This window comes from Mytilus californianus, unplaced genomic scaffold (assembly GCF_021869535.1).
Source record: "Mytilus californianus isolate M0D057914Y unplaced genomic scaffold, xbMytCali1.0.p SCAF_3, whole genome shotgun sequence".
NCBI lineage: Eukaryota > Metazoa > Mollusca > Bivalvia > Mytilida > Mytilidae > Mytilus > Mytilus californianus.
In genome coordinates this window covers 105,922,213-105,937,006 of record NW_026262679.1, presented here as the reverse complement: position 1 = coordinate 105,937,006, position 14,794 = coordinate 105,922,213, and the positions used below count along the sequence as shown (strand labels likewise).

The 14,794-nt window shown below is 31.8% G+C and overlaps 1 protein-coding gene across 1 annotated transcript in view; it reads left to right on the top strand.

The window, feature by feature from the left end:
* The first annotated feature begins 3,329 nt into the window (after positions 1-3,329).
* Positions 3,330-14,794, top strand: part of LOC127735684 (uncharacterized) — a 44,675-nt gene continuing 33,210 nt past the window's right edge. Inside the window, exons 1-2 of the mRNA XM_052245944.1 lie at positions 3,330-3,462; positions 3,794-4,847. Of these exons, the coding sequence (XP_052101904.1) occupies positions 3,938-4,847 (910 nt within the window). The 5' untranslated portion in view covers positions 3,330-3,462; positions 3,794-3,937. The remainder of the gene's footprint in view (positions 3,463-3,793; positions 4,848-14,794) is intronic.

The window sequence follows — 14,794 nt, the reverse complement described above, 5'->3', positions numbered from 1 at the left end:
AAAATAAATATTTATGCAGAATGGTCTCAAAAATGCGTCCTCAAATAACAAAAAATAGTTGAGTAAGACCAAATTAATTGCAATTACTTGCTTCATTTCTAGTAAAAGAATATAGATCCCTTAACTTTTGTTATACGTGTTCAGGTAATAACAAAATCTAAAATAAATATCATTGTTTTAACAAAAGTTACTCGGAGTAACTTATTGAAAAAAAAGTAGATTTTTCACAAGAGAAATGCTAATGAACCTTAAAAAAGTTAAATTTAGGCCAACCCAGCATCATCTACCTGTCGAAAAAACACGATGTTTGTATGGTGCGTTTGATATCTGACCTACTATAATATATGATTCCAATAAACGTAAATTTTGCACATAAGACCGGATTCATATGCTGCTTGATATTTCCACGAGTTATTTTTTGTTAGAGTGATATTTAGATGTTCACGAAAATCTGATCGTTGGAGTCTTCGATGGGAATTCAAATTTGTTACGTGCAAAAAATTATGTAGCCCAGAGGACAAAAATGATTTTTATGAAAGTCCGGAGTTCTTATTACCAACAAAAATAAACTAAGTATGAAAGTTGATCGTAGGTTACTCTACATCAACCTGTACGAATACATGTTTTCGTATTTTTTTTAATGAGCTACAGAACGTTTGTGCAAGAAAAAAAAACATAATGTTTTCGTTTTCTCGATTACTTGGTGATATCACCTCTGAATATTCTCATTCTTTCAAAAGAAACTTTTTGTTGTGAGTATATAAGTATATTCAAAACAAATTCATATAAACAACGAGGAGCAAGTGCGGAGAACTAATTTTAATTAGATTGAATTGCGTGAAATCTTTGTTGTCGGCAGCCAGTGATACACAGGATAACATTTAAGTACCAAGTGTCCATATCCACGCAGTTATGAATTTCATTCTAAAATGTCCCGTGGAAAGAAGAGTTGTTGCCACGCTTAAGATAAACATACTATTTAAACAAAATTCGATATAATCGTCAGTTACGACCAGAATTATAAGTTTGAAAAAAAGTTTTGTCAGATATTTTAGATGGGGGTTTTGACCTTTCTGCTGATCAGACATGTTCACTCTATGTACACTTTCACGCATCATGCTTTTCAATAACATATGATCAAATCGATGACAGACCCCCCTAACGCCCTCAAAGTGTATCTAATATATGCAGAAAGAAACTTTATCATTTAATGAAGACTGAATTCCATTGGAATAAAATATGTGGGAAAAGATATAAGCTTACTATAGTAATGTATTATCTGCGCCAAGAAAACACCAGAAACAGAGTGTTTCTGAATCTTGATAATCCTGTCATCAATGTATAGACTTATATTTTTATTAACTACATGTAACCAGGGATAGTCTGGTAATTTTTAAAATTAAAGTAAATAAAGACCCATTAAATATCTACATGTCACTTTCAAATGTTATACATGCATTTGAACATTTCAAAAAGAAATAATATAAAATAATTCTTTGATCGTAATGAGTGTTACTATCTGATTCAATGCATGTGATTGAACGAAAAAAATAATAAAATAAATAAACACACAGTTAAATGTTCATGCTTTGAAAATTAAAGGTACTATTAAAACACTTACAGTCACGATACTATTCTGAATGTCAAGCAACAGTCAGCATAGTAGACACAATAAAATATGTTTTTAAGTATCCAATATAGTGATAACCATGTATTCTACTTACCAAACAGCAATAGAACTAAATAAGAAACATATTGCAAAAATTTAAAGAATGGTTGTTGATTTGTCTTTGATTTCACTTTTAACTTAGAAGATTTATTTAACTGTATGTAGATGATTGAAATGGGAAAAAATGGGAAAATTATATTATGTTTAAATATTGACGTAAAGATTTATTTCTGACTGATGCACTGCAAAAAGCCTCTTTTTGTTTACAAAATAAGACATCTTTTGACATAAATATAATATTGAGGGGCGGTAGGAGGGGGTGTCATCGCGAATTTCCGAAGAAATGTAGTATTCTTTCCCGGATCCTGTAAAATTAATCAGTAATTTCCGAATCCAAATAGGTGCAAATCCCAAATTCCCGCGAAAATAAAGGCCAAATCCCGGATTCCCGCAAAAATAAAGGCCCAATCCCGAATTCCTACAAAAATAAAGGCCCAATCCCGGCCGAATTCCCACAAAAAAACAAGGCCCAATCCCGAATTCCTGCAAAAATAAAGGCCCAATCCCGAATTCCCGCAAAAATAAAGGCCCAATCCTGACGTCCAGAAAAAGGCCATTCCGCCCTTTAATATTTTCCGGATGACAATTATCGTTATGATATAAAACTATCTTCTTGTATAATATACACTTTTTCTTATTGGCAGATGTTTAGCATACGTCAATGAAATGACAACCAATAATCAAAAGACATCTATAGGTAAATCCGAAATTGCCCGAATCATGAATGACGCCAGACACATGAACATTCGATCTTTTATAAACTGAACCCTGCTTAAAAGTTTAATAAAAAAAGAGGCGTCAGATACCAAGAGGACATTCAGAACTCATCAAGTCGAGAAAAACTAACAACGCTATGGCAAAAAAGGAAAGTCGACGAAAAGACAAACAAGTTTACAAAACTCAGAGAAATAAAAACCTAGCAACACGAACCGAACCAAAATCGGGGATGATCTCAGGTGTTCCGAAAGGGTTTTCAGATCTTGCTCCACAAGTGACATTCATCGTGTTAAGTTTAATGACATAAGGCCGTTATTTTTCAATATCAATTTCTTTAAAAATTGAAGGATGGTTAAAATTATTTCTACTAAATTTTGTGTACGATAGAATAGGTATAATTCAGTATTGTAAAATTTTGAGCCGCAAGACAAATTTTTTTTTAGGTTGCCACGTAAGTATATCCATGACATTAAGCCCTTGATTGACATACTGGAGATAACGAAATGAAGTTTGTGATCTTCTATTCTTTTTTATTTGAGGGAAAAAGCGTTGATAAATTTTTTAGATTATTTGAGTTCTTCTATAAAGTGGACAGAAAAAAGTATCTACTAAAAAAAATCTAATTTTGTAAAATTTAACAGTGTACAGTATAAATGTAACAAAACAATCATTTTACTAAAAAAAATAATAAAGAATCTTGAGGATTTGAAGCAGATAATATATATATATAATCTGTCTTATCATAAGAACAAGCAGTTGGTGTTTCCAATTGATACGCAATTCTGTTTTCAACAGCAACCTTACTGTTGATAATTTCAGATCTAATTAAAAAATCTGTTTAAGATAATTATCAATGTCAAATGTCTGTACATCCACTGCTCTCTGAAACAGGTGTTGCACTGTTGAATTCACATTCAAAACCATGGCTTCAATAAAATGCTGATAGATATGTTTTTTAAATCAAGTCGGTGAAACGATTTCCTTTTTGTATACCGATGTACGCATGGTGGTACGCTGTAAGTATATACTTTAATTAAGCCTAACCTATAATTTCATATTACACGGTTAGTGAATTAAAAGATTATAAATGTAATACACCTTAAGGATGACATACCGTTGCCGATAGTAAAAAAATTCAGCGTCGACGTGTGTTGTTTTATTATTATCAAATTGCCATATATCATTTAAACTGAAAGTTGACTTTATTTAAAAAGATCCCTATACATTAGCCAGTTAAATGTGAAGATTTGTGGCAATTCATTGAGGCGTATATTTATTTATTTTCATTTATCCTGGTATGTTTTATTTGTCAATGACTTCTTATATATATTTTCTATGCTAATTCAGGATTATGTAATGCCATGTCAACTTATTTTGGAAGTGGATTCAGCATGCAGTATACTAGCTACTCTTTTGATTATTTTGGCAAACCATATGTTCAGAAGTTACATTTGTAGGTGAATATTTCTTTTTGTGTTAAATCGATAAAAAATGGAGATCCGTGTTATATTTAGTCATCTTGAAAAGTGTTTGGTTATATTGATGATTGTTTTGGACAACTTTTGTGTGAGTTACGGAAACCAGTGTTCATTTCAAAACGGGAAATGTACTTACGAGATAAACCTGTCAAATTCAAATACGGAGTGCGAATCTAAAAGAACGAAGATTTCAATGGCAAACGAAAATGATCTATATGGACAAAATGATGAAAAAATGTCTCGGATGCAGCAAGATTTTCATACCGTAACAGAACAACATAAAAACAGAATCGAGGAGTTGGAAGCTTCTGTTCAAAAACTTTTGAGATCTGCCGTGGCTGGGCCTATAAGTCAACAAGTTAAAGCGAGACGTGTAGACGAGGACCAGGTCATTATTGGAACTCTCCCCCATGGTACTATTAACCATTCTGAAAGTGGATTACTTAAGAAACTTTACGATGAATTTTCAAATTTACGGACTCGTTTGCACAAAAGAACGTCACAACTTTTAGATACAGAATCAAAGTTGAATGAAACTACACATTTATTTACTAAAGCCCAAGACGAGCTTCTCGACCAGGGAGAAAAGCTGATGATTGCTGAACACAAAGTAGCGACAATGGAACAGGAAAGGTATATATTGAAAAATCAAGTAAAGCACACAACTGAACAATTCAAAGAATTACAAATTAGATTTAATGTGACGGATGCTAAGGTATTCGATTTAGAAAACCAACTATACACATTGGTCAGATCAGAGTCAAATTTAAAAGAAGAACTTGGACTATATAAATGGAAATTGTCTCAGGTGGAAAAAGCATATGGAATACTGCAAGGAAATTATTCAGGATTACAACAGAAGTTAACCAAGACAGAACAAACACTGCAAAAAGCTGAATTTGATCTAATGGAATGTTTTACAGGTGAGTCGTTATTGCAGATAATTTATCTGTCCAAACCAACGTCCAAATATAATTCAATGTTATTATACTGAATATTTGAATCAAAATTTCACTTTTGTCTTGTTGAATGAAAGTAAAACTAATAATACCTAAAATATCGTAGACATAAGTCAAATTATTATACATCTTTTGATGAATGCCTAAAGCAGTTGTTTTACCATCTGAATGTACGTTGTTTGACCTTTTTACAGTTTTCTTCTTTGTGTCAAATTTGCATCTGCATCTATTTGTAGAGGACAGATGATAAGATTAGTAAAATCAAAAACCTATACACGTATGCATTTCCATAAAAAAACAATGAGTCAATAACGATGAAAATCTCATTTCTTTGAGAAAAGTGTCTCTTATGATATGTATACAGCAAAGCCATTTGTTCACAAAGAATAAAGGTAAATCCAGAAATTTACTTTGACCCTGACTTTTTTATATGTTGCAGTATTTTACACTTTTCATCCTTCTTCCTGTAAATCTCAAATGTTGATAAAAATCTGAAAAGTGAAACCTACTTTTCCTTTTAACTAAATAATACGTATCCATTTGTCTATGTAACCTTATTTCCAGTTGTAACCGTAAGGTTATTGAGAAAACTGGAAATTTTCGACATAAGTAATATCAGTTTAATTACGAGAGTTGTTATTAAATGTGATACAAACTTGAAAAAATCACACCAAACACTAAAATAAAACTGATTTGAAAAATCTAATTCGATTAACAATGTGTTTATAAAAATGATTTCAACTGATCTCAGGTTTATTTAAATTTGTTTGTTTAGGTGTTCAGATTAAATTGTAAAGTTTGTGGATGGTAATCCTATCTTTCTTCAAAGAAACTCAGTGGAAACTATTAAAGACTTTGAAATCATATTTGTAACAGTAATATAATGGGATAAAATGTTTTGCTCCATGAAGGATTAAAATCCCTTGTTAAAAATCAAAGTATATATAAGTAGCAGAAAACAAAGCAACAAAAAACCCAAAACAAATAAAGGAAGGAATTGATAAAAATTCGAACTGAATTAAGTAGGATGAGATTGTTTAGGTGTTTTAAGTTCAGTTTCGAATTATGACTAAAACATTTACGATACATGTCAGAAAGTAAGTAAAACTCACAGACATGAACGACATCTTTAATCTAAAAAGGAGGGTAAAGTGTAGTTTCATTTTTGATATAATACTGTCATACTTGCATCTAATTCAAAGCTTGAATAGTGTACTTAGATTTACTGTCAATTGAAGTATCATATATATACTTCCATTATTTACCCAAATGTAGTTTTAAGTTGAGTACTGACAACATCAAGTGCAGACTGACAATATCCACTTATAATTAGGCATTTGTTGCAAATTAATTAAACATTTTTATAATTATACAATCCGTAATGACGCATGTACGCTTGTTTGTTAATAATTAATGACAAACATTAATTTATATTATTTTATATGTCAGAGCTATCAACTGGGTTTTCCAAGTTTTGCACTTTGAAAACCACATGCAAATTTCCTGACCTGAAATAATTCAAATAAAACTGGATTTTACAATACGATAAAAGGAGATCTAAGACAGGAACTTGATAATACCCCAGCCCAGCCCCTAAAAGAATAAAACCCCACACATTTTGTGCCTGTCCCATGTATTGTTGTTCATTGTTGTTTGTCTTGGTTTGTATGCTGGTTTTGTTTTAGAGGAGTCGGGTGGTGTGGTTTGTTGTAGGGCCTATATTCTTTGTTATTCCTATTATCCTTTTCAAGTATTACTGAATAGAACAGTTTGCATTTATTCTGTGATAAATTTCACATCTTCATAACGTTCAGGAGGAATCGACCTCAGGTCATTCATAACTCTAGTTCATTATCACAGAAAATGTATACGTATTCTTCAGAATGAATGCCCGTTACAGTTCTAGTTTCGTTTTATAACCGCCAAATATTCAAGATATCGTCAGGCTTAGAATGCTATATGCACCAATTGACAAAATGTTTGATGACTATGATAACTGCTATATTCTCATCAGGAATATGAAAATAGCAAGACCTATCCCCTCAGATCAGGAATATGAAAATAACAAGAACTATCCCCTCACATCAGGAATATGAAAATAACAAGAACTATTCCCTCATATCAGGAATATGAAAATAGCAAGACTTCTCCCATTTGAATCAGGGTTAGGGGATAGGGAGCGGAAAATGACTTGTTTGGATTGCGTAGAAAATTACAAATCCCTAATATGTAGCGTGTATAAATCAAAGAAACCAAAGACAACCTCATTGATTTAATATTGTGTTGAACACAATAACCCCTGTCACACTCTTTGACAATTGCCCGACGTCATCCATTTTGTCCAGGATAAGTACAAAACCCAATTATCTGAGGTCATATGGGATGAATTTTACAAAATGACCTAATGTCATAGACAAAGGTCGATGATCACGGGTCTTCTATATCAGTATACAAGGAAGATGACAGAAATACCTTCAGACCATTATATTATAAACTCATCCTATACAGCTTTACAAAAAAACGGAACGACTTAAAACATTTTGCAAAACTCGTCCTTTAAATGTTAAACAAAGGATTTCAAATTTTCTACTGATTACAAACTATTTTTTCACCTCCCTCTACGAACTCCGACTCGAAAAGAAGTAAATCTCATATGTGACACCTATTTTCACAATCCTGATTCGAAGATAGCAGTAATAATCATTTTTTTTTCATACGGTTCATATCATTCTATAGTTGACGATTTGAATATGTGGCGGTAAAAAGCGAAAGTAGAATTGTCATGCGGATATTTTCTGAAGAACACATTACGTTGATATTTTCTGCAGCAATGGAAAAATATGCGGTTAATCCACCATTTTCTACATGAGAAAATGCCTGTACCAAGTCAGGAATATAACAGTTGTTTTCCATTCGTTTGATGTGTTTGAGCTTTTGTTTTTTTGTCATTTGATAAAGGACTTTCCGTTTTGAATTTTCCTTGGAGTTCGGTATTTTTGATATTATACTTTTTGTTTGTTTCATATTTTCGATGCTTTTACCGATTTAAATAAGGAGGGATATTACCGTAAAATTGGTCATTTTAATACGCCAATAAACAATTTCCATCCGAGACTAAATTTGTGTTACTGGTACCCCCCAAAAAGGTGTATTACAATAAAAAAATAAATTAAAAAAAAGAACCACCAGATATCGCATTTAAATTGATGCATACAATGCATCATTGAACAAAACCAAATATAAACTGGCACTAAGGATTTCAAAAAAATGCTTCTTCTGTGTCTTGTTTCGTTGAATTTTTGTTTTTGCATCAATTTTGCCAATTGTTAAGGGACTTTCCGTTTTGAATTTTCCTTGTGGTTTGGTATTTTTGTTGTTTTACTTTTTTTTTAAATCTGGGACAGTTCAATATTGTTTTGATATACTAGGTCGTTACTTCCACTTGTGGACTATCAGTCCCAGGGGATACCACTCGCCAAATAGCCATTGGGGTTTCGGTACTTGAATAATATTAATATATATTTTGTTTGTAAATTTCCATTTCATACTCATATGTAATTGTGCTCAGCTAAGATAGCAACTCCCTCGTGCAAAATTGAACTTAGAAATGCTTGGTTATTGTAATTAGGCACACTAGGTTTGTGACCTCTCAAACGTTATAGTCTTGGTTTTCCAAGTGTTGGTCACGAGCGTACATGTAGGTATATTGTGTTTCACACGAATTAAAGAAGTTAAAAATCATGAAAAATATTGTTGAAAATCAACGTAGGCTTGAATTAAGAAAAAAATAATATAAATATAAATTTCCTTCCACTCATTATGATTTTTGTTTGCACGGTTCAACTGTTAATCGAGTTTGATTTATGTATAGTATTTATGAAGAAAATACTCTTTAACCTCACGCTAGGTAGTTAAACCAAAATTTATTTTGACGCAATAAAAAAAAGATGTTCTTTGAGATCGCTTTTATTCTGGTAAGCGATATTTAATGATTTTTGCATGTTTGCGGTAAGTGTTAACAAGCATAACGATAGAAAAGATATCTATGTCTTGCGGTATGTTTATCTGATGTTAAGAATTTACAGTAAACTGATTACCATACTTCAAGGTTTTTATTTAGATTATTTAAATTGAATATAGTACATTAATCTAGTATATAAATTATTTCGTTTGTTATGCATGCAGATCTTATGTAAATATTAGATAGATTAGATAAAAAGTTTTCCTCTAACAGACCTGTTGTTAAATTCTGATATTGAAGTTTATCATTTAACCCCTTTAACAAATAAATGGGATTTGATATATTCCTTTTAAAAACATAAATAATTTACATATTTTATCAAGTATTAATTACAAAAAATAATTCAACATCTTGGTTTTGAAAACGACCATTTAACTTTCAGGGGAAGAATTTGTGTGGTTTTTTTTCAATCTGATATTTTTTGTAGCACTAACGCATCAAAATATTTATTTATAAGAACGTAACATTAAATTTAATGGAAAACACTCTCCAATCAGAATATATTTTTCCCTTCTCCTTGATTATAATATTTAATTCGTAGAAGAGAGAGGCGAAAGATATCAAAGGGATATGTAAACTCATAATTCGAAAAAAAAAACTGACAATACAATAGTAAAAAACGAAAAACGACCAAGAGACAAACAACAATACAAAAAACACAACATAGAGAAATAAAGACTGAACAACCCGAACCCCACCAAAAAACCAGGGAGGATCTCTGGTGCAGACTTAACTGTACCTGTTGTATCCTTTTTTTTTAAGCGCTATAGGAAAGATGCGTTCAACAAATTGTCACCAAACTTTGAATTATTTAGTGAGAGGACATCATCTTTATATCGGAACGTGAAGTTCAAAAATAGTGCTAGTTTATTTTCATTCTTCCTATGGAAACTCCTGTATGAAGTCAGCCTCATATGAATAAAGGAACAAGTCAGCAAGAAGAGGAGCACAGTTGGTTACCATGGGAACGTCGATTATTTGTTGAAAAGCACGTCTTCCAAACGTAGCAAATATGTTGTCAATCAAGACATCAAGCCTTTTGATAGTGTCAGTTTCAGAGAATTAATTGTTTGAATCAGAGATTGAAATCAGAATAGTTTTAAAGAAATAACCATAACCCCCTCTTCAAAGTACAATGGTCGTTCTCTTGTGGGTTAAAATTTATTTCACATTGTTGATTTGTCCTTATTGAGCCAGTTTTTTACTGTATTCGCATTTTGCTCAAATTTTTGTGTTCAGTCATATCTTCCGTTGTTTACATGTTATTTTAATTTCTATGGTAGATAAAGTCTCCTGTTCTTTATCTGTTTGGCCCTTGCTATATTGGCATAGAAACTCTAATGTTGTAAGAGGAGACTCCATTGTCTGTTTGGCTCTAACCAGTATGGCATAGGTACTCGAATATTTCAAAAAGAGAGTCCTTTTATCTGGATTGCTGTAACCATAATGGCCTAGAAACTCTCATGTAACAAGTAGAGAGTCCTTTTATCTAATTGGCCCTGACCAGCGTTGCCTAGAAACTCTTATTGTACCTGGAGAGAGTCTTTTGTATAGTTGACTTTAACTAGGGTGGTAAAGATACTTTAATGTTGCAAGGGGAGAGTCCTTTTTTCTGGTTGGCTTTTACTACGGTGGCATAGATACCCTAATGCTGTAAGATGAGAGTCTTTTGCATCTGGTTGGTTTTTACAAGGGTGCCATAGAAACTCTAATGTTGTAAAATGAGAGTCTTTTTATCTGATTGGCTTTAACCAGGGTGGCCTAGAATAATTAATATCGTAAGAGCAGAATCTTTGTATCTGGTTGGCTTTAACCAGGAAGGCCTATAAACTTTATTGTTGCAATAGGAGAAAGTCCTTTTATCTAGTTTGCTTTAATCAGGTCACCTAGAAACTCTTATATTGCAAGTTGAGAGTCTTTTCATCTGTTTGGTTTTTACTAAGGGTGACCTATAGAATCTCTAATGTCGCAAGAGGAAATCTTTTTATCTGGTTTGCTTTAACTATGGTGGCACAGCAACTCTTATACTGCAAGAGGATAGTCTTTTTATCTTGTTTGTTTTCACTCGAATGATCTAGAATCTCTAATGTCGCAAGAGGAAAATCTTTTTATCTGGTTGTTTTTTACTAGGGTGGCATAGAAACTCTTATAGTGCAAGAGGAGAGTCTTTTTATCACGTTGGCTTTTACAAGGTGGCCTAGAATCTCTAATGTCACAAGAGGAAAGTCCTTTTATCAGGTTGGCTTTAACCAGGATGGCATAGAAACTTTAATGCTGTACGGGGATGGTGGAGATATATGTCACATTAATTTAATTATTGAGATTTATTCAGCAGCTTGTCATAACTTAAAGATCTAAATGTATTCATGTGGTCATTTAAGGCTAATATACACCATATACAAAACAAAATCAACTGTTTGTTAGATGTGTGTAGGTCATTTTAAGATGAAATGCATTTGACAAAAATAATAATTGAAATTCGCATCGATCATCCCCTTCTTTAACAGCTCCAAATGATACGAATTAACATCGTGTATTAGTTGGATTGTTGAAAACGGTTTTCAAGTAAAGAGAATACGCAAACTAGACCCATATGGTTTTATATTGCATTCAAATGAATGACTTAATATAAAAGTAACATGAGATGTGTGTTTCATTTTAAAATGTTTTCATATTTTCAGAGCAACAAATTACCATTATCATTCTTCATTGACATTGCAACACAACATATATATTGTTCAAGCTTTTCCTTAACAAAATGTAACTGTAGAACGACAGGCAACTGTTATATATTATCACTAACATCTAATTTATATTAATTCATAAGACACATACTCAGCATACTAAACGGTGAGAGGTGTATGTCATATCTGATTTCAATGTACATACATGTCAGAAGCGATGTCGAAATAATGTTTATGAGTTACAGGTAAAGCGATTATATTAAATGCCGAGAATTGTAATATTTAACTTTTCAGGTTCAAGATTCTTTAAACCTGGATCTTTTCCCATGCATCTTTTAAGGGAAATGTATTTTCTAAATGTTGCTATACTTGTAAGTCAGAGACTCCTTAATGATGACTTCCATATGAAACCCTTGGATCAATAGCGTACTTGTAGGCAGCAATTATTAAAAAAACGCATGATAGGAAATGGAAGCCTGGACCGTATTAATAAATTAAGGAAATGTTCCTTCTCTGAATTAAAATTGATCAAGAATATATATCTCTTATGAAATCAGCAGTATGTACTGTCCTATACAGATGCCCGAATTTGATTCATGATATATCAATTTTTATTCTGACGGAGGAAGTTTATGTTTATAGGTAAGTTTGCATGCTGCGATGTGATGTGGATATGAAGTGACAATGAATGAACTTGATGAAAACGTCGCAAATCAAACTGTGTAGGACCAAACAATTCAAGTTCAAATCAAAACAAAGGTTTATATAGCACACCTAGGTTTAACCCATAATTTTCTGTACCAACAGTTGTTTTCCATTCGTTCAGTTTATTGATATAGTGTAACGTTTGAATTTGTAATTTTTTGTATGTTATCCCCCCCTCCCCACTCTTTGAACATTACCTTGGTATTTTTGTTAATACTTTTTGATGTTATCATCAGGTTAAGGAGTAATAATATGGTAATTGGGAGACAGTAGCTGGGTATAAAGGCATACATTTATATTACGTGTTTAAAGAGCATGCTGATAGAAATAACTTGAAATGCTGGGTTACTATCTTTTTAAAAACCTGCATCACTGAAAACTGCGTTTTTCCTATATTTTCATATGGCTTTATAATCGTGGTCATTGGTTTCTACACAGAAAGTGTTTTTTTGTTTGTGAAAACTAGATCTAAGACTGATACTGAGGATATTCAAATTATTATTAAATACATTTTCAAGATTATTTAGAATAAGCTTCAATTTGTAGATTTGAACAAAATATTTGACGCCTATTTGAAGTTCGTCAAAAAGGTGCAATAGGGGTTAGAAATCATCAATATATTATATACAAGAAAGCAGACATAGCTATGTGCATATTAACTTATACCAACGACTTTCAAAATATTTTGTTATATCAATATATTTGCAAATAAGCTAAAAAAAAAAATACCATACGGGGTTTTATGTACGTCCCATATTTCATTGCCATATGATACACCTTAACACATAGCTTACAAAAGTGTCAGATAGAGATGACAAATTTAGAATGTTCAACAGTAGGGATGAAATTTAACACAATTTTTCTATCTTGTGGGCATACATTGTGTTTTATACAAGAAATAGTTCAAAGTGATACTAGATCTTGTAGATATAGTAGCATTAATTTAAAGAACATCACCTGCATATGGAATATACATTTCCCAACTCATTCTATATTCAAGAGCTTGCAGCTGCTACTCCAGACTTTATAAAACGTCACGAGTGTCTTAACAGAAAGTTGATGAACCAGGGTTATGTCAAAAAACGTCTCGTCCTTTTTAAAAAAAAATCATCAGAAGATACCAAGACCTTGGTGATAAATATTCCGTATCAACTTCACAAATAATACATGATGGTCTTGAAGTATAGATTCTATGTTCTGACTTTGTTTATCATCTTAATTACGTGTTATAGTGTTCTTTTTATTTGTTTTTGTATATGTTTACCCTTTACTGTTTATTCCATTTTTGGTATATACTTTTGGCATGGCTAGGTATTTATACACCCCGCCATTGTGTTATTGTGGTATGGTCATTTTTGTATTCTCGTCTCTTCGGTCGGGTTATTGTCTCCTTGACACACTCCCCATTTCCATTCTCAATTTAATATTTCATTTTTGCTTATGTACTTTGTCTATAGAGTGTCTTTATGCCATTTTGTTTTTCTTTGTTGAAATACTTATTTGTTTTTATAGTGATCAAGATTAACACAATGTTGACTGCTGTTCCTCCAATTTTTGACATTTTTACCTTTTATATTATGTCTGTTTGTTTTGCTTACACATTGTTGTCAATATAATTGAATTCTATGTGACTGTCACACAAGTCAGAGGTTTAGCTAGCTATAAAACTAGGTTTAATCTACCATTTTCTACACAAGGAAAAGTTAGGAATATGACAGTTGTTTTCAATTCGTTTGATGTGTTTGAGCTTTTGATTTTGCCATTTTATAAAGGACTTTCCGTTGTGAAATGTCCTTGGGAGTTCGGTATTTTTGCTATATTACTTTTTAAATCCTAATTTTTAATAATGTATACCAATATTTCACTTGTTCGAATTGTTCATGTATTTTGTTGCTCTTTTTCCTTAATTTTGAGCCATACCTTTGTTACATTTTTTCTTTTCATGGTATCTAGCCACGTTTCTGGCGGTTATGTCTATCCATTATCCTGACCAAATTTTTATTTTTATCTTTAATTTCACATTTGAGCACGCATTTATGGACAGAAAAAAATACTTTATTATACTAATGGTTAGAAATTTAGTAATGTCTTTGGTTATAATGAGACATTTGACAATTGGTGATGCATTCGATAGTTTTGATCCCACGGTGATACAATCTATTTTCCATCTAATCAATTCAAATATGTAATAAAACTATACCTTCATGTGATACATTTCGAGATAAATGGGGTCGAAATTTTAGACATCTACTTAAAATTTCGGTTTCTTGGACATTTCTTTCCTTTGGACAGACACACTTAACTTTTTTGTTTCAAAAGATAAACGCATGTGGATTTTTGTAAAAAGATTTGGAATATCTGATTTCAAAAGTATGTTCTAAATTTGAGTAAAAATTTTTTGGAAATAATTCATTTTTATTTAATTTTCATGATTAAAGAAAAAACGGCATTTTTTGCCGTATATTCATCAAATTTAAAAAAAAACCTCATCGGTGATTTAT